Source organism: Arachis stenosperma, chromosome 1, assembly GCF_014773155.1.
Source record: "Arachis stenosperma cultivar V10309 chromosome 1, arast.V10309.gnm1.PFL2, whole genome shotgun sequence".
Lineage (NCBI taxonomy): Eukaryota > Viridiplantae > Streptophyta > Magnoliopsida > Fabales > Fabaceae > Arachis > Arachis stenosperma.
In genome coordinates, this window is record NC_080377.1 from 2,664,523 (window position 1) to 2,689,595 (window position 25,073).

General features: G+C 32.2%; 3 protein-coding genes and 1 pseudogene across 4 annotated transcripts; all 4 read right to left on the minus strand.

The window, feature by feature from the left end:
- Positions 1-776: 776 nt before the first annotated feature.
- LOC130967257 (uncharacterized) lies at positions 777-3,577 on the minus strand. Of its 2 annotated transcripts, none has more exons than XR_009081313.1 (4): positions 2,755-3,577; positions 1,519-2,591; positions 1,108-1,429; positions 777-994 (listed from the first exon to the last, which is right to left on the minus strand). XR_009081313.1 is itself a non-coding variant. In XM_057892078.1 (4 exons), the coding sequence occupies exons 1-3, from the start codon at positions 2,776-2,778 to the stop codon at positions 1,402-1,404; spliced, it is 1,125 nt and encodes a 374-aa protein (XP_057748061.1). In that variant the 5' UTR covers positions 2,779-3,577; the 3' UTR covers positions 777-994; positions 1,400-1,401. The 2 variants fall into 2 exon arrangements, 1 of the variants encoding a protein (XP_057748061.1); XM_057892078.1 differs by having other exon boundaries at positions 1,400-1,429.
- A 1,262-nt stretch (positions 3,578-4,839) lies between these two features.
- Positions 4,840-5,508, minus strand: LOC130963404 (uncharacterized). Its single transcript, XM_057889527.1, has 3 exons — positions 5,314-5,508; positions 5,142-5,205; positions 4,840-5,045 (listed from the first exon to the last, which is right to left on the minus strand). The coding sequence occupies exons 1-3, from the start codon at positions 5,496-5,498 to the stop codon at positions 4,944-4,946; spliced, it is 351 nt and encodes a 116-aa protein (XP_057745510.1). The 5' UTR covers positions 5,499-5,508; the 3' UTR covers positions 4,840-4,943.
- A 7,191-nt stretch (positions 5,509-12,699) lies between these two features.
- On the minus strand, positions 12,700-24,166 carry LOC130965097 (serine/threonine-protein kinase SRK2E-like; annotated as a pseudogene).
- On the minus strand, positions 12,907-16,140 carry LOC130965535 (thermospermine synthase ACAULIS5-like). Its single transcript, XM_057890296.1, has 6 exons — positions 15,968-16,140; positions 13,609-13,733; positions 13,433-13,504; positions 13,314-13,351; positions 13,064-13,200; positions 12,907-12,982 (listed from the first exon to the last, which is right to left on the minus strand). The coding sequence occupies exons 1-6, from the start codon at positions 16,138-16,140 to the stop codon at positions 12,907-12,909; spliced, it is 621 nt and encodes a 206-aa protein (XP_057746279.1).
- Positions 24,167-25,073: the final 907 nt, after the last annotated feature.

The following is a 25,073-nucleotide window of genomic DNA, read 5'->3' on the forward strand; positions in this document are numbered from 1 at the left end:
TAACTCAAAAAACAAGAAAAATGTTTCATCTTTATCTCTAATCGTCGCAATGGCTTCCTCCACTATCGATGTTGCTCCAGGAGATGATCAGCTCTGTATTCAGTACCGATACCTCTTCTGTTTTAATTGTCTTCCAATACTGACGAAGGTTGATGGCATGGTTTAAATGTTGGGTCAAAGGCTTAGGGCATAACTTGAGGGAGACCATATGTTTTGGAGCGAAATAGAGAGAAATGGTTGTTAACAGAGGGAGTAATGCTTTGCAATGTTTTGAATCAGTCCTAAATGGCGTCATTTTGATAGTATGTCATGCAAACAGTTAACGAAATATATCACCCAACATGTAATTATGTTTGTTATTTTTCAGAAACGATTTTTATTAACTTTATCTTTCGAAGACGAATATAAAGATTGAGGTATCTTTCCAAAACGATTTTGATTATTAACTCGTTATTTTATTGAAAACTTTTCCATTTCCTTTATTTTAATCTGTATGTTAAAAGACTTAATTGAATAATATTAAATTAGATTTAAAGTTGAATGTGTTCAAATTAAGTTTGATTTGATACGATTGAGTTAAATTGTATAGAATTTTATCATAATTGTGATTTTTATATTTTTAAAAATTTAATATCTACAGAGATGGGATGAGAACAAGAGGCATTTTCCTAATCAGGAATAGATGACGGAAAAAGATCCCCACCCCTATAAATATCCATGTTTTTCCCCACTTGACCCGCCCTTCTTTAAGAAGTATAAAACCCCACCCCGATAACTATTCGAATCTAACAAACAAGATTAATTTTTAAAATTTATACAACTATGATCACGTCTGAACATAAACTAAAAACACAAGAAACATACAATGTCAAACAAGATAAAAAAGAAAGAAATAAAAACCAATGTCTAGTCACTAAACAAATTTAACACAATTAATCTTGGTCGCTTTCTAACTCCCCATCATCATTGATAGTTTGGAGGTCAAGATTGAAACCTGAAAATCAAGAGTACAATAGCAATTAACAAATTAATTTGCATTCCTTCCTTCTTCATAGGCATGAGTGCCACCAACAAGAAGCACCCTCAAACATAATGGAATATTGGAACCAAGTGCAAAAATATACAGATCAGTAAAACCAATAAGCGAAGATGAGCAGACCTATCATTAAATTTAAGCACATTTTCAATAAAATTGGATAGCATTAATTTTGTTGAATATACATTTATTTGTTGCTAGATTCTGACAATTTTATGGTGAGTATATTCATTAGTTAAAATATTAAAAAATAATGGCCATACAAGGTGTAATTTTTCTTTCAGGATTTGGGAGTTTTCAATTTTAGGATACTGTGCAAATATTCTTCTTTAATTTCAACGTCTTAAACAAAGAATTTCTTACAATTATTGGTCTTCATCTCCAACAGCAAACCTGTCCAGTGTCCAGAGATAAAGAAGTAAATATCAAAGCTCAATGAACACGGTCAAGAAGTTTAAAGAGAGAAAGATGGGCATACTCACATATAAAGATTTACATAATCACCAAGGTTAAAATTACCCTTGGATTCAATCTTGGCAGAAAAAGTTTTGAGTTGGAGCTTGACTCTGGCATAAGAAACAACCCCAGAACCAGTGTTAGTAGATGGCTCTCCCTCGAAAACATTTCCAGGTTCCATGAACATATAAATCAAACTTTCATCGCTAGTGTTGTGGCAACAAAAAATATACATTACTTCTGCGGTCTTGTCCAAACCATCCACCTCCACCGTTTCCACAACATTCATCTTAGATAAATCATAAATATGCCACATTGGAGCGAAGTCAACAATCAGAAGATAATGACTGCATCCCAAACGAACAAGTTTCCTTGGACAATATTCAGGAACTGGCGGAAAATTCCAATCAAGGTATTCCCAATTGTTAGCCTTGACGTCATATGACATGAGATGTTCATCACCACAAGAATACAATACAATGTGGGTCTTCTTGTGAGGCTTGGTGCTGTCCTCCCACAGAAAGTAAGAGTCAGGGTTCCTGCAATATGACAAGAGAGCACTTTCGGGCACTTCCCTTGTTTCCCATAGACCTGATTTTAGGCTGTAAATATCAACCCAGCAATTTGCACTTTGAGTACCCCCAAAGATGTACAATTTGCCATCATAGGGGACTACTAAGGGTCTATATCGGCGGCAGAACATGCTTCCACAAAACTTCCAACTCCAATTAGAACCCTCATACTTGAGGCACCACATCCTTGAGGGGTGTTGATCATCCCAATTCAAACACAATTCTGGGTCAATAATATTCAGGTCACTACCACCAGCAAAGAAGAAGCTGTGACCGACAGAACAAACTCCTTGCATATATGGTAATGGATAATCGACCAATAGACCATCTCTAAGAGGCCATTTGGCAGTTACATGACCTCCATCTTCAAGATCAACAGTGCCATTCTTAATAAAGTTGGCCTCAGTTATAGTTAACATCCTTCGCGTGATGGCTGGCCCAACATGATCTCTTTGAAGATTTATATTTTCCACAAACAGGTATAAGCGCTGCGTCATGGATAGCTTTGGATCAGAAGAACCAACATCCTGGAATTAGGGAAACAATCATATTATCTACGACAGAATCAAATCACCATAAGTTTACAGCAATTAACTATTAAATAGAAAGCTTTGCAGTGTGTTGATGATAAATTGAAACGTCATACTTATCCAGTTAAGTTTATAAGGATAAGAGGATGCAGAAACCGACCTCAGGATCATATTCCCCGCACATGGCATCAGCAGCACCTCCCGAAACAGCACCTTGCAAAACCCCAACAACACTTCCCCACCAGCTGTCAAAATCCCCGTTCAATTCAGCAGTCCCCCAAATCCCTAATATGATTGGCAGCCTTAGCCATCAAATTCGTGTCATCTCCAGAAGCCCCTTTGCCGGCGACAAACGCACTGAAACCGTAAGCATTCACAACTAACGATCCAAACTTATAGCCCTTCGCGTAATTGACGATCCGACCGGCGAACATCTTTGCTCCGACAGAACAGTTGTCAGTGGAGATGAAATCTTGTCCGAGATTCCAAACTTCCGAAGTTGAAGCAACGAGGACGACAAGGTTCTCCTTGGGTAGGGCTTCGGGCACGTAATCCCTGGCATCTACGAGCTCCGTAACGACGCTGAACGACTCGAACAAATCGCAGAGGCACGAAGCTAGGGCTTTTGAGGTTCCGATTTGGGAAACAAATAGAATCTTGGCAGTTGGATTGCTTTTAGGTTTTTCATGATGGAGTCTTATGAGGTTCTTTTTGTGGGAGTAGAGGCGCATGAGGCGAGGCTTGCAGATTAATAACAAGGTTGTGGCAGTGGCCGAGACCACGGTCACGGTGGACAAGAGCAAGGGTACAGAAATATCTGCTTCTAACGACGACAACAACGAAAGTATTGCCATATTTCTTTTCTGCTTCAGAGGGTTTCCACCACCCCTCCTCTGTTTTTTCGCGTTGCTGAAGAGAGTCGGTGTGTGTTCGTTGATGGCAAAACCGAGGCGGTGGAGTGAGAAAAAAGAATAAGTATGCCACCAGAGGGTTTCCCCACCCCTCCTCTTCATTATAACATTTTTAGATTAAACTACCATTTTTATTAAAAAATATTTAAAATATTGATAAATTTATTAAGAAAAAACTAATTTTATAGTCATAAATAATAGATTTTCGTTGACAAAATTATCCTAAATTTTTAAATGATCATTTAATTATTATATTAATTATCAAAAAATTCTTTTTTTATTAATATTAAGAATTTTTTAAAAAATCAATTCTATATCTTTTATTTAGTATTTAATTTATTTTTTATAATAATTTTTAAATAATTTTAATATTTTTAAATTTAAAATTAATTATTTAATTTTTTAATAATTAAATAATAACTTTTAAACACTATAGTAATTAACAAATATTATTTTAAAAATTAAGAACTTATTCCAAGAATATGTATAATGATAAAACATATTTTTAATTTATTCTTAAGAATATTAAGATTTATTCTCAACCATTTATATATTACAAAATAAATAATTTTTTTATAATATTTATATAATCAGCTTCGAATATATATAAAGACATATTAACTTTAAATAATTTCTGCTCCATTAGAGTGATATACAGAATGTGTACAGACAGTTCAGCAAGTAGCATGTGATAGAGTGTCATAATTTTTTATTGGAGGTTAACTGGATTAATAATAATTAAAAATGTAATAATTATTAACATAAGGTTGGGTTGAGTTTTTTTTAATAAAGTCCATGTATATAGTACTAGCTTGATAACCCGTGCAATGCACGGGCTTCATGTAATCTAAAGTCCTTTAAAAGAAAAAATACTAAGAATATAATTAAAATATATTCTATAAAGATAGATATATTGTATTAAATTTGGATAATAACAAAATTATCACTGCATTAAAATAAAACAATAGAATACAACAATTACTCAATATGTCAATGAACAGTATAACATGCTTTGTAAGAGAATAAAATATAATAAAAATTATTAGACACTACAAAAACAGAAAAAAAAAGTTCAACAGAGATGTAGTTTTCTATTATGCATAATCTTAAAAATATAGATTGTCAAGATACCTATTGATAGCAAAACAAAATATTTACAACATATATAAATTTGTTCATTAATCAAAAAACAAAACATGTCCAAAACAAGTTAACATATAGTTCAAAATATCTATCAAATAGAGTTATACATAGGAGGCCTAACATCGCTGAATTGACAAGTCTATCTGGCGGTTAGGTATCGAGTCGAGTTTCAAGGTAATGCTGTCGTCCTCCTTTAAATTGTATAGTCTACAACATTCATTCCACCCGACCCCAAACTTCCATTCTCCACCTCTTCCTCCACTTTTCAGTAAGTGAAAAAAGAACACATTCTTCTCTACATTGGATTCTTCTCTACATTGGAACGTGGGCCAGTGATCGTCCAAATCGAACCATCTCCAGATAGTTTAAGATATGCAGCAAATTTCGAAGCCAAATACTGCAATGAATAATTCATAGTTAAGATAAACATAATATTTTCATACACAATTGCAAGAAAAAAATAAAAGAAATCACTCTTTTGAGATCAACTTACCAGTCTAGATTGACCCAGATCCGAAGCTGTGATGGTCTTTTCATAATAAACCTCTGGAGTATATCTAGTTCAGGATAATTTAAACATGTTAGTCACCACATTAAAAAATACCGATCTATACCATGATATTAAAATCCAAAACACAAGGAAAAAAAGTTACATTTAGCACTACCTATGATCAGACAATTCATTTGTCTCGTTACTTTGTTCGTTGCCCTCCATTGATAAATTGCTTACACCAGAAAAATCTATCGGATTATGCGGTTTATTCCCTACCAGTGTCCCATCTTGATCATTGTTTTCAACACCGTCTGATGAAAACTCATCATCAGATGGTTCAGACCCTGATAGAACCATCACATCAGGTGATGAGTCCTCATCAATTCTGGTATACTTTATGATTATAAAAGAACACAATTGATAAATAAATGTAACCATATACTAATAGATTGCAATTAAAATAACAGTAATTTACAACACATAATTTTATATAGAAGAAGAAAAATTAAAAAAAAAAAGGCAAAAAAGCTAAATTTGACTGTGAATTTCTTTTTGTGCAAAAAATTCAGATAAAGATAAATACCAAAAATGTTTATGATACCATAATCCAAATTTAAAAAAAAATTATATATGGAGAGCAAGATTTATCAAATACATTATCAAATAAATAAATTAATATAAGAGAAAGAAATTAGTGAAAGCAGAATTGAAGAGTATTTACAACAAACTCTAATATAACATTAGTTTGTGAGAATTCAATGTGAAAAAGAAAAAAAAATTATATGTAAATAAAAACTGAAACCTCTACCAAAACTCTAAAACCATGAAGCTCAAGAACCAATCAAAACCAAAGCTTTTATAATCATAATAATAAAAAAAAAAACTGAGACCTTTGCTTTTGATAGTAACCTCATGGTTCTTGAAAATCTTTTTTTAACCATTGGCAGAGCAAATGTACTCAAAATAGCCACATTTTACTTCTTCCCAAAACTCATAGTGAACAAAAAATTGCTTTGAGAATCCAAATGCTGCTAATAGTAGTAAAAACTTATACCAAAGTGAATTTGGTAGAGATAAAAAATTAAATTTAAGAGAATTGCAAAAGTGAGAGGGAAGAATAAAAATAAATAAATAAATAAAAGTGAGATAAAGTATGATGTAAAAATTTTAAAGTATCAATAGAAGAACATTTACAATTCACAAGATCAGATCACTATGAAAAAAGAAATTACACCAAGATATTAAGAAAAAAAATTTTAACCCTAGATCATTTTCTCATAATAGTGTTTATTTAACTCATTTTGTGCACTCTAATGAACTTCCTTATTCTTGAAATTGATTCTGAATTTTTCATTGAACAAAAGAAAAATATGAGAAAAAGAAATATTGTTGGCAATGAATGATTAACGTAAGGGGTTATTAATTAAAAATCATCAGATACATGTAGAAAAGATGTAGTACTTTTGACACTACTTATTCTCTTCAACTAATTGAACTTCAAGTTTTAAAAAAATTCTAGAATTAAGGTGATCCTAAGAATTAAAATTAAAATCTAACTAATACAAATATTAAAATAAACTTTATAAAAAAACAACACAATTAGTTAGAAAGAGGTGAGATGACCATAACTCAACCAAGGGATACTTTCTCTATTTATACACACATCTTAATTGAGAAATTTGAATTTTGAGATAGATAGCTTATTTTGTTTGGGAAAGAAAAGAAAAAAAAAACAACCTCTGGGAATTTGAAATTGCGCATTCAGCGCACATATCAATGAACACAATATAAGAAATACACATACAACCTCTTTAGAGTGGCCAATGAACAATGAAAATGACAAATAACAGTAGTAGGTAATTGATAGTGATCAGTGAATATTAATAGGATCCAATATATTTAATTAATTTTTAGACCCACAAAAAGTAACAAAAATATATTCACAGCAATTAAAATAACTTTCAGACTATATATTACAAAATAGTAGATTTAAGTCCGAATACCATAAAGATTTAAAAAAAAAGATAACTCTAGAGAGAAAAAATATAGCCTCTTTGATTTTATTTTGAAAGCTGTTAATGGTGAAAAGAACTCTAAACTTTTGAAAACAGTCTTCGTGCCATTTAAATTTACAATTTAGCTTCCATATTTTAGCTTCAAAACATGGATAAATATCGGTAAAAATGTGCAATTCAGTTGACTATACAAAAGAATATAAATTAGAAAAAAGAATAGATCAAAGCTTATAATCAAACAAATAAAGAAGTGCTTACATAATACATACCATATCTTTTATTTAGACTTGGGATTAGATTCTAGATGTATAGTTCCATTTTCAATCTGTCTCTTTCTTCTTTCAATACTTTAGTTGCCTCCAATTTTTTCACTACCACAACATTCTTTTTTCTAATTCGGAGTTCTCTCATGTAGGGATCTAATCTTTCTATCATAACAACAAGAAAAAGGACAACACCTGAAAATTATATTGCCAATGAAATATAAATCTTGTGAAATTCAGAACATTAAGTGTTTAAATTCAGCATAATTATGATAATAATGTCTTGTGATGTCTATTGTGGAGAAACAATTTGGTGCAATTGTTATCCCAAATACTATAGTCACTTACCTTCTTTGCTTCATCCCGAAGAAAAAGTAAAATCCTTTTAGTTAAACTATTAATTTTATAATGAAAAATAATTAGATTCAATTATGAAAAAAAAAACTCTTAAATTTTCAAAACAGAAAAGATGAAACGAAATTTATTCATCAACTGAATCAAAATTGAGGAAAGGAGAAAGAAAACACCGCACTAAAGGAGGGTGGAAAAGGAATGACCCAATCACCGGGAGTGAGAGGTGACGGCGGTGCTGATGGAGTAAACCTTTCCGACGCCTTCGTAGGCACCAACTGCGGGTGCTCTGGCCTTCCGGGACACACGCCTTCTATTCTGTTAGTCATAAGGGTTTATGGTGGCTATACACGCCTTGTATTCTGTTAGTCGTAAGAGATTATGGTGGCATATATCATCTTCACGCACACATCATTCTCCTTCACTTTGACACTTGGAAACCCAACCAGCTTCGTCACCGCGTCAGGTTGCCCGTGCTCCCTGTGATTGCCTCTGATGACAGGGACATCAAGCAACTGAACGCAAGGCGAATGCACGAAATGACTCGAAATTGAGATCTAGTGTTTCCTTAAAGTAACTTCAGCGAGAGGTTGAAGATGAAGCGTTGGGATAGTGAGGTTTGCATCAATGGTTGCGAAATTGGATGAAGGGGGCGACTGAGTTTTTGAGAAAAATTTAAAGAAAGGGGAAAAAGGAAGGGAAAGGGAGATAGGAGGAGAATCGGCATCAAGTAACTCACATACTTCCTTTGACTTCAATAACTTTTCCGACAATGCTAGGAGAAAGAAGGGTCGCAAACCTACGAAGCTGATTAATTAAACCCTGTAAATCTGAATTCATACTGCGTATTGGAGCAACAACTGATAATGAATAACTTTTCCATTCAAAGTAGAACAGTGCTTCTGCCACCGAAACTATGTTCCCATGTGACAAATATGCCTTAAAAACAAAAATTGATAAAACCCAAGTATCTAGGATTCGAAGAAATCATCATCGCTAGCACCAAATCCCTAAAATCGGCCACATGTGGGAGGAAATCTGGAGAATTGTCACCTTCGTGGCCGAATCAACATTGAACAAGTGTGCCGTCAAAAGAAAATTTCATAACCCGAAAAAAATTCCACCTCGGATCTGAACCAGCGTGGAATGCGGGGAGGATTCCACATCAGAGATGAAACAACGCGGATCCTATTATTTACAGATAAGCAAGTAGTAGTATTACTTACCTTAACTTTCTCAAAAAACTTCTCCCAAGCCATAAGCTGCTCTAGAATGGAAGAACGGGTGAGTTAAAAAAAAAAATTTAAAATAGCATCAAAGTAAAATTCAAGCAGTGTACATATATATTTATGTATAAAATTCACGACGGTGCTTATTATACAAATGAAATCCGGTTAGTAAGTTAAAACACACAATTTTAATTAGAAGGAAAAAAAGGGCAAAAACCTAAATCAGACTAAATTCCTTTCGGTCCAAAAAATCAGAAAAAAAATGTTCATGATACTTATAAAATCAACATGGATCTTATATGTTAATAACAATTTCCAATATTTACCACCACAGAAACAGAAAATAAAAAGAAATAAATCATTCAATCGTGAAATAAACAAAAGAGAGTAAGTCCCACAAAAAATAACAAAGAAATAATCATAAATATACAAAAGATATCAAATGAAAGCCGACATATTAGTCCTCCCTTTTATATACATGAATTTTGTACAAAATGACTAATTTGTAATTTTAAAATACTGAAAGACAGTTTATCCTTTCTTAGTTTTTAAACCTTAGTATTTTTTTAATTAAAAGAAGGCCTGTAGTTATTAACAGCTTTAGATTTTTTCATCACTAAGTTTCTAAAATGCAGAGATATTAGTTTTAGTTAAAATCCTTAGGGTGGTTATAAGTGAAAATTGAAAATAATTAGAATTTGAAGTAAGACTAATTGATGGATTTAGACTCAACCAAAACTGAAGCAACATGTGACTTTTCAAGGAGCTGAAACACTACCACTTCATCTATCATGTTGAGCAATTCCAGACAAAAATAATTTCTCAATTCTTTAATTACCATCGATTTCAAGCCACCATATGATACTTTCTTGTCATCTTGAATCAAGAAACGTATGGAGCTATGACACCCCTTAGAAATGGCACTAGACCTTATATTTGAAGTCATCAACACCAATACATTTTTAAATGAAATTCGCCGACCCTGTCGGATCCAAAACAATAAATATAAAAATGAGGACACCAGTAGCTTGTTTACTTGGAGAAAATGCAGGAAACGAAGAAATGGGAGATTCATGTAAAAATATTTAGTAAATTAAGGTTCATAGCAACATTCACAAACCTGAGAATCAGTAAGCTGGCGATCCTATCAACTTGCTCATTGTATGTCGCTCCATTTATTCACTCATGTCTAACCGAATTATAGCTGCCTCCTAAAAATATAATCAAACAATTTCAAGTAATGAAATAGTAACCACAAGTCCACAAAACAATAGTTGCAGACCAATGAAAAATAATAATAAAGATGCATAGTATAAGGAGAAAATGAAATTAAAAGCTCTCCTGCGATAGATAACATTTTAGATAAAATAAATCATTCACATAAAATCAAGAAAAAATAAATAAAGAAATAACTAGGGGCGGAGCTAGGTACAAGGAAAGGGGGGCAATGGCCCCCCTAATTTTAATTTTTTACATGTAAATTATATGTAAATTTTAGTTTAGCCCCCCTTAAAATTTTATTTTAGTCTTATTTTATTGTGTAAATATTTTTTGCCCCCTCTAATATTTCTTCTAGCTCCGCCCCTGGAAATAACCAAGACGAAAAACAAAACAAAATAACATTAAATAGAAAAGTAACCCAACAAAACAAATGTCTCAATGAAACCAAACTTTTTTAAGCAGCATGTAAGAGAGGATTAGAAGTAAACATGTACTTTCACTAATCATCAAAAAATAAATATTATAAATCACATAAAAGAGAACAAATTCAACATAATTTATATAAAACAATCATCTCACTAGAAAAAATTTAACTTATCATCGTAGTATTTGATTTGATTCTCATAACACAGTGTTCATTCTTTAGCAATCAAAGGCCACAAAAAAGAATCGAAACAAAAGGTTCCAATTAATCTTTTCACAAGTAGAACAAAATTTTAAGCCAAAACTATTTATAGCTAAAAATCAATAAAACAAAAGGTAATAATACAAACAAAAATCTAAAAAACCAAATCTATCCGTGTTTTGAAAAAAATCACATGAACATCATGCTCAGGGTATTCTACAAAATACAATCATGAACTTCCATTATGATTTTTCACATTTCAGGTAGCTTTTTCTAAATATGAAATACCTTCTATTCAACTTTCTATTTCAGTTCAAAACGAAAACAAAATCAAATAAACTCAATATGACCCCAGAAAATAAATTTCTAAATACAAACATAAAAAATAAACATTTTTTGGAAGGAAATATATTTTTTATGTATATAATAAATTAGCACTCAGTCTGTCAACAAAATTATAGTTTTATGTAATTCAACACACATCCAAAAAAATCCTAAAAAACCACAATTGATAAATAAATGTAACCATATACCAATAGATTGCAATTAAAATAACAGTAATTTACGACCCCATAATTTTATATAGAAGGAGAAAAATAAAAAAAAGGCAAAAAAGCTAAATTTGATTGTCAATTTCTTTTCATGAAAAAATTCAGATAAAGATAAATACCAAAAATGTTTATGATACCATAATCCAATTTTTTTAAAAAAAAAAAAAATTATATATGGAGAGCAAGATTTATCCAATACATTATCAAATAAATAAATTAATATAAGAGAAAGAAATTACTGAAATCAGAGTTGAAGAGTATTTACAACAAATTCTAGTACAACATTAATTTTTGAGAATTCAATATGATAAAGAAAAAAATTATATGTAAATAAAAACTGAGACCTCTACCAAAACTCTAAAAACATGAAGTTTAAGAACCAATCAAAACCAAAACTTTTCTAATCATAATAATAATTAAAAAAAAACTAAGACCTTTGCTTTTGATAGCAACCTCATGGTCCTTGAAAGTCTTTTTTTAATCATTGGCATAGCAAATGTACCCAAAATAGCCACATTTTACTTTTTTCCAAAACTCATGGTAAACCAAAAATTGTTTTGAAAATCCAAATGTTGCTAATAGTAGTAAAAACTTATACCAAACAGAATTTGGTAGAAATAAAAAATAAAATTTAAGAGAATTGCAAAAGTAAGAGGGAAGAATAAAAATAAATAAATAAATAAAAGTGAGGCAAAGTATAATATAAAAATTTTAAAGTATCAATAGAAGAACACTTACAATTCACAAGATCATATTACTATGAAAAAAAATTACACCAAGATATTAAAAAAAAAATGTTAACCCTATATAAAAAAGATAATTTTCTCATAATAGTATTTATTTAACTCATTTTGTGCACTCTAATGAACTTCTTTATTCTTGAATTGATTCTGAATTTTTTATTGAATAAGCTAAAAGTAGTAATTAAATAAGTTTAGAGACAAAAATACTATACTGATCTCATTGGTTTCAAAAGAATCCTAAAAAATATTAGTATAATACTAAATTACATTAATTAAGACATTATCATAAACTAACTAATGATAACAATGTAAAATGAGAAAATGACTAAATAAACTAATCTATATTTTAAGTTACTCCCTTTATCTAACTAACATAAAAGCTAAAGCATTGCAAAATCTTGCTTCAAAAATAACCAAATACAATCCATTTTCTCTTCTTGCGCTTAACAAAAAGGATCCAATCTTAAAAAAAAAAAAAATCAAACTCATTTAGCCTTAGATTCGTTTGTGATGGATAAGTATTTCAAGAAAACATAAATGTCATAAAAAAATCTAAGTAATATTGCAAACATATTCAGCTTTAATTCATTAATAATCTTTAATCATAAAAATCTTCATTAAGTGTTTCAGAGAACATCTTTAATGAAAAATAAAAGAAAAGAACAAAGCTAAGTAAGGGAACACATGAAAAAAAAAATCAAACAAAAACATAACATGGGATTTCACTTGTTTTCTTTATATGTTGTGATACTTGTTGTCAAGCTTGGTTAATTAAGCGTGCTTGCCATGGCCATGTATGAACCTTGCAGCTTCCTCTGTGTATACATGAGTTCATTGTCCAACCTGTTAATAGTGGCTATGCTTGTCAACAATAGATATTTGAGAGAGGAAAAAGTTACAAACTTATAATTTCATTTCACTTACGAATTGCGAACAACTTTGCCCAATGTTGAGGCTGATGAGAATGTTTTGCCATCCAGATATCTATTTTCCCCCTTAATCCTTTGTCTCATTCTCAAGTATATCTCTTCTGCATTCAGCTCTAATGGAAAATCTGAAGCCTGTTATATTCCAAGAGCAAAAGAATGATTAAGATATGATGAGGTCCATTTCCTATTGTGAGATAACATACAAAACAATTTCTTGAAAATTATGATAAAGTAATAAGCTTTACCATGACCCATCGCCAGATATCAGCATAGGATGGGACATCTGCAAAAGTGGTCAACTTTTTAATTTGGAAACTATTAAATCAAAATAGCATTACATAAAGAAGGGTAAAAGATTACTTACACTTAAAAACCTGTCTCAATGTATTGTAGATCAATGAAAAGACCTCATTGTGGCTGAATATTCTAGCAGGTCCTGCCCGGACAATATATAAATGTCACTTTAATTTTGCTTCCTCTAATAAATGTTTGATTCATGTTATGGACATTGGTCTTATAGTACCTATGTCACAAATATGCCACCCTCCTTCAGTCTTGGTTTGACAGTGAACTGATAGAAGGATTTTGTGTAAAGTTTATAACAAAGGCCTCCATAGTCCCCAACTATCACATCATACCTCTCTTCTCCAGCTTCTAGCTCAGCCCTTTAATTCACGATGACACATTCTGTTAGAATTTATTCATTCCTAGCTAATAGAAACTTGTTATATATGACCAAGGTCAATAGGCCATTATGTCGATGATCAATAATCCAGGAAGCACAAGAGTTTATTATTTGATTATTATTAGACCTGGCATCATTGATGATGACCTCAAGTCTTGGATCATAGAAAGTTTCCCATTAGCTACCAAGTATGATTTGCAAAAGTCCACCACCTCCTGATGTGATAAAACCAAGCATCAATGAAAACGGAATTAGTTAATAATCTGGCTCCATCATCATGTATATTAATTATCTGTTAACTTAGTACTTAGGAGGTTTTAATTTAATTTACCTCGTCAATATCACAGATTATAACTTGGTCAATGGTGTTATGCCTCAGCAGTTACCTTGCAGTGGATCCTTCTCCTCCCCCCATAATAAAAACATTCTTTGGGCTGAATGAACAAAAGTTCAATGTAAATCACATGGGATTGGGGATGAAATTAGATTCCTAAAGAACATAGAGGAGGGAGTTACTTAGGATGGTAAGGACTGGTGGATGAACAAGACAATCATGGTAGATAAATTCATCTGTTTCAGCACTCTGAACCTTCCCATCAATTACCAATGCCTGCAACAACCACATAAATTTAGTTTCCTCTTCATAAAGGCTTATCTAATTCTTTTATATAATGATCCAAGAGGCTCAACTTTTCAAAGGTCTTTGTGTCCAACAGTGCAATATCTTACTATTGGCTAGCTCCTGTATGCAATACACTACACACAAAGATAGAAAAAGAAAGTAATCTTATAATAGTGTCTTTGAAAAAGAGCTTATGACTTTGTAGGATCACTTCTATTTTTTCCTAACATGAGAAGTAGTTGCAATCACCAAATTGTTGGTGATATTCTTGCTTCTTTTTATCCAGAGATAAAAGGTACCAAGGTAATAATGAGAAAAGCATGAGAAGCAAAACTTCATTTGATTCTGAGCAGTTAAGGAAACTAAATTGTAATGTGGTTTCTCTAAACAGCAGACATGATACATTTTGGTTGCCTAATTAAGAATTTGGAAGAAGAGTAATTAAAAAGATGTACTTATTAAGAGCAAAACACCATCTTAAGTTGTCTTCAATCTCTTCTTCATACCAACAGCTCTTCCTATAACCATTTAGAGAATGGCTCTGCTCATTCGAGAGAACTATCTAACCCATATCTACCAAAGCTTTGATAATTTAAAGAGAGTTAGAGTGGAGAAGTGGAGTCAAGAGAATGGAGAATGGGAGAGAATATATAGACCTCATGTTACCAGCCCATGTGACTATCTATTTAAAAAAACATAAAATTGATTATAAGCTATACATCTTATTCAATATTATGAATCAATACTTGAAATGAGTTAAAGTCCACCAGAACTCAAGTGAATTGCATACATCTTACTCAAACCACACCAGCCCATCAAACATGAAGCCTAAGAAAATTTATAGAAATATAAACTCCATTTTTCAATTAATAGATACTAAAAAACAAATATTATTATTCTACAGTAGACACAAAATCTTTAGAGTAATAAGCTAAGTTTCAAGAAGCCAATTTGCAAATAAAGCAGAATGTTTTCTCTAGAAAATTCACTTACGTATTTGATCTAAATGGAAGAGAAAAAATGAGATAGAATGACTTCATGAAATAACCCGGGAACAAGAATTCATGAAATGCTTATCATAGAAAAGAGTGTATAGTAAAGATTCTTTTGGCTAATTCAAGGGAAACAATTGCAACCATAAACTCATCTCACTGCATTTATATATTCTCAATTCTAGAATATAAGGGAAACTTGTAACTGATTCCCATCTTTTCCCTTTCGGTATTTTATAAATATTTGGAAAAAAGAATATGCACTTTTCTTTCTACAGAAAGCCTCACCCTCGCAATCGATCTCTCAGTTCATCATTAGAGATTTTTGTCCCTGCATAACCAAAAAATATGAACTTCTTTTGGTGGTAGGAATCCCTGAAAATAAATTCACCAAGTATAAGAAACAAATCCTTCAATAAAAGGTAAAAAACTATTAGAAAATATTCCATCTACAAAAAGAACAAATTACGAATAAATAGTATGGTGATCCTCTTCATCAATTTTCCTTTTTAGTTTCACCTCAATTCTATGTAACATGCCAATTAGACATGATCCAAAGACTTTGATATATTGCTCTATAAATGGAAGGCACCAACCTACCGATACAGGTGGAAAAGTGCCGGAAACGTTTTCTTCTTAGTCAGATCACCAGAAGCACCAAGCACAACAAAGGAGAGTGAGCCAGTTTCAGATACATTTGAAGACTCTCTTGCCAAAGGATACTCAGCTTCAAAGCTAGATCTTCTTTCGATGTGCCATTTGTTCATTCCCATCCTCTAGCGGTACTTGAACTATTCTGCAATCCAAATTGGGAGTGATCTATTCATCATGTATCAAATCATAAGAAGAACTTAGAAAATATACTAACATAGCTTTAATTAATGTTAATGATGAATTCCTACAAACTAATAAGCATAAAATTGATTCTCAAAACACAGAATTAACTAATAATCAAAATAAAAAAAAGGCATCAATCCAAAAGGCAACAAACCAACAAATCAAGCCATCCAAATTCAAATACAGTGCCTTTTGGATTTTGGAATAGTTCCAACCCGAATCTCAATCAATTCACATACCATAGTAAATGAAAACACCCCTTTAACTATCAAATTTATCAAGTTTGACCCAGATAAAAATAAAATAAAAGCTACAAAGTTTTATCAATCATGCAGAAGAGTTCAGCTGGAACTCCAAGAATTGCTTTCCACTTTTGTCCCTTTTCTATGGATATTTTGTTTCAATTCATTGAGTTATTTATTGGGCTACAATCTTCTCAGTTATTTATGCTAAAGCTTTCTTCTCATTATAATGGTAGTTCAGTGACGTGATTATTGTTCTCTTGTGTTGCTCAGTTGGTAATAATGGAAATGGAGGGAAAAATCACGAAATAAGACACACACCAAGTAAACCTAAATATCCAACAGCTTTAAATTCAGATCAAATCGTTATTTTCGCAATTTTCAGATCTCAGATCTGGAAAAATCCAAATGACCAGGAAATTATGATAATCATAAGCTCGAGACTCCCAGGAAATAATATCAAATGGAAATGGAGGAGGCATCGCAGAAAAAAAAAAAGCATAACAGACTTTATGAAATAAAGTAAGCTATAAACAGAGATGTGGAATAAACATAGCTTAGGAGAAAATAAAAGACAGCAAAATGCTTGCATTGAGTGTGGTTCCCCAACCATCCTTTTATAGAAGAACTCATGGCACAATAGTCACCTTTTTTAATTCAAATTGAACATGGAAATGGAGGGAAAAGAAACTCTTAGTCCATATGCATCTCTATTCCATGGCCTAGGCAGAACTAATCACATCAGGAAAATCTAACCAAAAAAAAACGAAAAAAAAAACATTCAAAGTTTGAAGAATTCATGGAATAGGGCCCAAAACGAAGATAGCACACAATACCATGTACAGTGCACCTACATATCATTAGATCATAGGGATGACAGGCATCAACTACCCCAAGTACTCATCCTACTCATAGCAATGAGAGTTGGTAAATGTATTAGGTAAGCATAGCTTCAAAATATCAACTGAATATGAATAAAATTCTAGACACACATCAATCAAATTCTGTCAATCACATCACCACTCATGAAATAGATTAGGTAGAAACCCCATACCTTGATAATGATTCATACATTTCAATGAAGAATATATGGCAGAACATAAATATGTCTGCAGAAAAAGAATATATTTTTATCGAAATAGTTTTTATTTAAACAATATAAAAATGAAATTAAACCATATAACACCTAATTAAAAAGGTTTAGTGTTGGGGGTTTAAATTGTTTCAACATTCCTTATCATTCTAACCTGCTACAACATAGCTATTTAGAGAACTCTCTAGGTTGGTCCTGTCATTCAAAAAGAAATTATTAGCCAAGCACAAATTCCAATGTGAATAGAAATGGAAATGGGAATGCAAAACTTGAATAGCATAGGCTGAGTCTATAAACTCACATTGCTCGAGAAACTCTGCTAATCACATGTTTCACATCACCACTCAGGAAGTAGATTAGGTACAAACCCCATACTTGACAATGATTCATACAACCAAATCCATCATCCATAAAAGAAAACGTAAGTAGAAATTTCATCTTTATAATTATTAAAATATCCAAAAAAATTATAAAATGCACAAACCACATGAACAAACAATTCAACAGCTAGCAAAAGGAGAAACCATAATGAAATTAACATCAAATTCCAAAGAATGAAATGAAGATGAACCCTAATCAGAAACCATAATCAAATTCGCAACAAATTCCAAAGAATGAAGTGAAGAACATGAACCAGAAAACCACTAAAACAGATAGACAATTTGCAAAATAGCAGATTCACAAACCCTAGACATTGAAATCTGAAATAACGTATAAAACATACCAAAACATGTGGGTTAAACATCGAACAGATACCAAAACGATCACAATTTGCAAGATTAGGAATTTCACAAACCCTAGAAAATAAAATCTCGATTAACCATAGAACAGATACAAAAAATGATCAGAATTTGCACAATCAGGGATTCAGGAACCATACACAATAAAACCTAGATCAATCGTCGAACCGATGACAAAATTCATCACAAAGATCGACAGAATCAAGGAAAAGAAAAAGGACCAAGAGGATAATAGATTTCGATGAACCTGATTGATTGATCTGAGATCTTGAATCTTACCGGGAAATTGGGAAATCAGTAACCCAGATGAACGGCGATGAACAAACTTCCAGGAGAACACAGCTCGTAGACAGAGTTTCGTACCGCAGACGAAACGAAATTTGAAGAAGAAAGCAAAGCTGCTAGGGTTCAAAGAAATCATTACCTATTCAAGCAGATCCATGAAGAGGGAAGGTTGGCTCAGTGATTCGGTGAAATCATTACCTATTCAATCAGATTTCAGGATGGTTTCATAGAGATGCCCAATCTCATCCCCACACAAACCAAGGTCTATAGTGATCTCCTATTATTTGCTAGAAGATCTTCATCAATTGCTATTGAATTCTGCAGAGAACAAATCAAAACAAAATGGACTTCACCTCATGCATAATTTGCATGTATTCAAAGAGTTGAACCAATTATCAAACCCCAAAAAAAATGTATTCATATAATTAAAAACTTCAAACTGTATATTAAGTATATAAATGTTGATTAGAAGCAAAAACAACATAGTGTTGATACAGCTTGTAAATGTTAAGTGTAACAATCCTATTAATTCAAAATCTCACTCATCATGTTATATGTAATATCCACAATATTCAAGGACCATTTAATAGATGCAAGTGAAATTTCAAATAAAAAAGTTTTTAGACACAACAGTCAAAAATCTAATTTATCATTTCTCAAGCAACAGAAAAATGAGACATCAGTAATAAACTGTAACTTGCAAACCTCATCTCCCTTTTTGACATAATCACCCTTTTCCCTTGTAAAAGTAATGCTGCCGACCATAGTAGCTCCTATTGCAACAAATGCCACCTGAATCCAAATCATATATTACTCACAGATACAGGTTAAAAAAAACACTAAATATCAGGCGCGCAGCTATGGGATAACTTTGTTGTGAACACAAAAACGTGTAGTTTCAATCCTAGGATGATGGCTATTTATAAATTATTCAAGGTAAGAAATGTAAGCTTTTACATTTTTCGCAACCCAGCCAATGGTGAAATAACAAAGGGAATTGTTATCCACAAAGTAATATTCTCCAATAAATTCATGTGGCAGAATTTTGAGCAGGACCTAGTTATGAACTCAGGCATTTGAAAATTAAAATTGATAGGGATGACAAACCTTTCCAAAATCTACAGTAGAAATTATTGAAACAACTTGCTTATTCTCCGTGAATACATTACAGTACTTGCTATTTACAGCAATTGGATTGACCTAAAAAAAACTAATGACAATCAGCACCAAGAAAAGTAGAAAACATAAATGTAAAATGATTCTCCTTAGGTCATTATCTCATACCGTATATAAGCATCTAGGGATGTCAACAAATTGCTCAATAGTTTCTAATACTGGAACATGGAAACAGTGATAATCCTGCAATAAAGAGGCATTCAAATAAAAATTTGCAATCAAATTACTTGCAAAATGAAAGTGAATTTGAAAGAAATATGACACACAGAAAGCAACAATTATGCTCAAAAGAACCGAAAAAATTTCAAAAGAGGGGAAAAATCAAAATTTGAAGACAAATTAGGATAGGATCGCAAGGGAATCGAAATAGAAGGGAAAACAAGATCAAAATCACAGTGAACAAATATATATTTAGCCTAAATGGAGAAATATTCCTAAAAAAACCGGAATATTTGGATTAATTCGGTGATTAAGCATGTTACACAGTAAAACAAGTGTGATTCAAACTAACACTGTGTAAAATTAAAACCAATATTTTTTTTAGTTTGCCTCTAAACAGGACCCTTAATTGGGTATTGAGGGAATTTTATGAAGAAACACTTCCATAGTTCCATTAAAACAATAAAACAGAACAGAAATTTAAATGAGCTACGGTATCTACCAGGCAAAGCTAATAAAGAGAAGGCAAACATAAACATAACAATATCTCCTATAACAGTGGAAGCGGACCCTCCATGTTAAAAAATAGCAAGAACAAATAAACAAAAATCAGCAAGAACAAAAAAATAGATCTCAATTAGGAATGATTAGAATTTCAGTGATATATTTATTTGGCCTCACAGCAGCAAAATACCTTGCCATCATATTCCTTCCTGAGTAGAACTTCCGGAGCAATGTATGCAGGGGTACCAACTGTAGATTTTGGTTGCGAATGTAGCACTGAGGACTGCGAAAGAAAAACAACAAAGATTTGTGTTATAGATATCAAAAATTTTAGCAGAGAAAGAAATTTGCTTGATCTTGGAGGAAACTAAAATTTCAAGTAACTGAAGATGTTCAATAGATAAAAGCAGCAAGAAAAAAGAGGCCGACCTTAGAATACCCAAAATCACATATCTTTAATGAAGGAGCTGGACTGCAATCCAGTAATGTGTTCTCTAACTTCAAGTCACGATGGCATACTTGCTAAAGAAGATAAACAGAGAAATTCAGGTTAGACTTCTCGCCTATATATTCTGTGAAACAAATGCACAAAAGTACCAAACTTGCATACCATTGCATGATAGTAGCTAACCCCTGAGATAAGTTGTTGGAAGAAGAAGCGCGCCTGAAACGAAAAATAATTAATAATAGGCATTATATAACATATATTGGCAACAACAGTAGTAGATAAGAACCTCATCCTCATTGAACCGTCCTGCATTGCATGTTCGCTCAAATAGCTCTCCCCCAGCAGCATATTCCATCACAATAGCCAAATGTGTAGGGGTTAAGATGACCTATACTCGCCCAGTAAGATAACTTATCAAATTACAGCTTAAGTAGGAATAAATAAAACAATTCATTAGGAGTATACAGATAGCAGACCTCTTTGAATCTAACAATATTTGGATGCCTCAGCGATCTGTGATTTATAATTTCCCTTCTCACATTTTCATCTATCTGTTAAGAGAAATTGAAGTTAATAACTTAACATCAATTCACTCAACAGTCAACAGCACAAGAAGATCAGTTAATTATGTCCAATATCAATTGCATTTACCAGCAAATCTTTAAAAATCGTACTGATTGTAGAGCAATCTCAGCTTAAAACTATGATACAAATCAACAAAAGCTTTCAAGTTACAAAAATAAGCAAAAAAGGGATGATCTTTGACATTAAAATTGAAAGTCAATAACTCAACTGCCAAATCATGAGTTCATGACCCGCAATAACAATTAATAGACAATAATAAAAAGAGGAATCAGAAAGAAATTCGAAGCTCAAACCTTATCACCTCTCTCAATATATTTGACAGCAACAAGCTCATTAGTGTGCTTACCTCTCATAAGCCTTGCCACCCCAAAATTGCCAGAATAATATCACGAACAAGTTCATACCTTTCACTCTCGTGCATGATCGCCATATCCATTCCAACACCAACATTCACTGCACCACCTCCAGGTCGATCCATTCCCAATTTTTGGTTAAAAAACAAAAACTAAAATCTGAATTATAATGTTATATATTTGAGAAAGAGTAAGTAGCTAGGCTGCCAAAAATAAAGAAAATTTAATTAAATGAAGAACTAATAGAATAATGAAATATATGAATATATTCACCCGTATGAATATCAAATGCTTTTCAGTTTTTCACGTTCTTGTATTTTGAGTACAAAATTTAGGAGAATTGTTCTAAATTCTGACTGAGCTACTCTAGCAGAATTTTTAGTGCACGAAAAGTTTTTAAATTCCCTAGGACTTGATTAACCTTTCTCAAATTCCCTAGTACCATCAAAAGCTATTTTTTAAAAATCTTTAATAGATGAAATATCATTAACTAAAAGAGACTAATCCATACATAAATTTCATAGCCTCAAAAGTTTCATTTAATGAATATGCCATGCACAAGAAGATATAATACACACTTAACATTACAGCATCTGAAGTACCTTTTTCAGCTTGAATAGCTTGTTCCATAGACTGCACAACATCTTCAAGTAATGGCAATCCCATTCTATAGTTGAGCGAGTTACCATAACCCTTAAATAAGCCTCCAAGTCATCTGTCCACTCCAGCAACATAATCTATTTACACAAGAATGAGCATTTTAAGAATTCATAGATGCAAACAGCAAGGAAAAAAGTGCAGCGACATGTTAACATGGTTGTTGTAGAAACAGGAATAATAAGCTAATTTTTTCATACCCATTCAACAATAGCAACTTTTTAAGCATTCAAACTTCGGTTTAACAGCAAAACCACCTTTAGGGAATCTGCAGTTTCATTTCGAGATAAAAAAAAAAGCGGAAAAACCATATCAATATATCAACGTTTCATTTTATTATCTTCAGTTTTGATTTCTCTTTTGGTGCATTGTTGTTTGTATGATTTTTGTTAGTTAGTTCTAATCTATCTTAATTTACATACAAATAAAGAAAAAGTAGATCATTAGGTCACAAAATAGACTCAAAGCATCTTTACAAACGTACCTCAGAAGGGCGAAAAAGATTACATGCTTGATTGGTAATAAGAGAATCAAACTCTATAGCATCACTAAGATTTTCCTTTTCTTCTGATTAAAACATCAAAGATCATATATAAACTCAGAAAGAAAAACATGGTGAAAACCAACAGCAGAAGGGAATGAAGAAATGTTACCTGTTTACACAAAAACCAAAGAGATGATATATCCTGTCTCGTAAAATTCAGTCCATAGCGCCCAATTAACTATACCCAACAGTCTAAAATTCAGATCATTTATCTTCGCAATTTTCAGATCTCAAATCTGGAAAATTTTAAATGACCAGAAAATTATGATAATAATAAGCTCGAGACCCCCAGAAAATGACTTCAGATCTCAAATCTGGAAAATTTTAAATGATCAGAAAATTATGATAATCATAAGCTCGAGACCCCCAGGAAATGACTTCAACCCACTGTTCTCCATTATCATGCTCAGCACGACAGCTTATGCTCAAAAGAACCGAAAAAATGTAAAAAAGGATAAAAATCAAAATAGGAGAGGGGCAACCAAGATCCAAATCACAGTGAAAAAGTATAGCACCTCACCTGGCGAAACTCCTCGAAATCGTCGCTTTTGACCAGACAGCTACAGAGGAGGAGCCTGGTAAGTGTTGAACCAGTATTCTCCGTAACCGTTACCATTCATCGGTCCGAACCCGTCGCCGGGGCCGACTGCGTGGAAACCTACAGTCCTATTGGGAGAGCGACGTGGCGGGCTTTGGAAGCCCTGGCCGCCAGAGCGAAAGTGCACGGGGCTCAGACAAGAGTTGTGGTACGTCATCGGAGAATCAGAGAAGCAAGAGTGAGGCCTCGAAGAGTGATGGTGGCCATGAGAATCATCGTTCTTGTTGTTGTTTCTGTAGCAGTATCTTCTGTACCTATCCAGTTTGGCCAACACTAAATTGGAATGAAGAAGATCACTCTTGGGGTTGAAGGGTAAGAAGGGAAGGGAAAGAGAGAAAGGAGGTTGCGTGAACGATTCGGTAAAAGCGAAGGTAGGTTGCGTGAGAGAGAAGGTGAAAGTGGCTGACGACTACTGTAGGAGCACATGCATCACCGAAAGAAAGGGGCCAGGTGGAGGGGATGACACCGTGGAGAAGAGGCGCCACCTGGGACGGAAATCGGCGTGAAACGCGGGGAGGAGGCCAACTCGGAGATGAAACCACGGCTATCTATTGTTTGATAGATTGGTAAGTGGATTAGGCTCATATAAGCGAAGAAAAATTTATTTTGTGGTTTGAGTTGAAGAAAGAGAGTTTAAAAAAAAGAAAGTAAAACTAAAAAAAAAAAGTACACATTTGAAGTAAAAAATTTAAATGAAAAAAAATATATAAGACTTGAACAACGAAAACAAAAAGTTAACAATGCTGTTAGGATCATATAGATAAACTGTGTTAGATAATTTTGGTAGAAAAATATAATAAAAAGAAGTAATATGATAATACCAAAAAAAAAGAAGTAATATAAAAAGAAGAGTTGTTTAATTAGAGATGTGGATGAAAATAAGAGTGAACGAAAGCAAAATGAAAAGAAAGATTATTAAAAGTTACAATGAATAAAAAAAAAAAGAATGGAGCAAGTATGAAATGTCACATTTAATAATATTGTGATAGTATCTAAATAGAATAATTTTGATTATTTTAATTTAAACATAGTTATAAATTAAGTTAAGAAAAATGTTATAGTAAATTACAATTTGATATTAAAAATAAAGTTGAATGCAAATATGAAAATAATAATTAATTAAATATAAATATAATTGATGATATTTTGATGTAGAAGTAGTAGTAATTTTCCAGAAATTTGTGTTTTAATTAAATATAAGTATAATTGTATTTTAGTTTTATGTATGTATATATAATGTGGTATATTTAAGTGAATTTGTATATAAAAATAGAGGAGCTATTTATTTAATTTTGTATTTTTTTAGTGTGCAGTCTTGCTAAAACTATAAGAGAACAAATAAATTTCATAATATTGGAATCAGATTAAGAAAAAATCGAATAGAAGACCATATGGAACGACCTACCAGCAAAAATAATAAAGCACATGTAATAATGATCCGCTATTATTTTTTATTATGGGATCCATAATTAAAATTAATCTACA

What these genes read in the sequence shown, in the direction of transcription:
- LOC130963404 (XM_057889527.1), bottom strand. Translation starts at nt 5,498, where the DNA reads ATGGTTCTATCAGGGTCTGAACCATCTGATGATGAGTTTTCATCAGAC. An exon ending in AATGAATTGTCTGATCATAG is followed by an intron (nt 5,206 to 5,313) that starts GTAGTGCTAAAT and finishes ATCCTGAACTAG; the next exon opens with ATATACTCCAGAGGTTTATT. An exon ending in ATCTGGGTCAATCTAGACTG is followed by an intron (nt 5,046 to 5,141) that starts GTAAGTTGATCT and finishes TATTCATTGCAG; the next exon opens with TATTTGGCTTCGAAATTTGC.
- LOC130967257 (XM_057892078.1), bottom strand. Translation starts at nt 2,778, where the DNA reads ATGTGCGGGGAATATGATCCTGAG. An exon ending in GCGGGGAATATGATCCTGAG is followed by an intron (nt 2,592 to 2,754) that starts GTCGGTTTCTGC and finishes CCCTAATTCCAG; the next exon opens with GATGTTGGTTCTTCTGATCC. An exon ending in GATTATGTAAATCTTTATAT is followed by an intron (nt 1,430 to 1,518) that starts GTGAGTATGCCC and finishes GACACTGGACAG; the next exon opens with GTTTGCTGTTGGAGATGAAG.
- LOC130965535 (XM_057890296.1), bottom strand. Translation starts at nt 16,140, where the DNA reads ATGGGAATGAACAAATGGCACATCGAAAGAAGATCTAGCTTTGAAGCT. An exon ending in ACCAAGACTGAAGGAGGGTG is followed by an intron (nt 13,505 to 13,608) that starts GCATATTTGTGA and finishes TTGTCCGGGCAG; the next exon opens with GACCTGCTAGAATATTCAGC. An exon ending in GGCAAAGTTGTTCGCAATTC is followed by an intron (nt 12,983 to 13,063) that starts GTAAGTGAAATG and finishes CACTATTAACAG; the next exon opens with GTTGGACAATGAACTCATGT.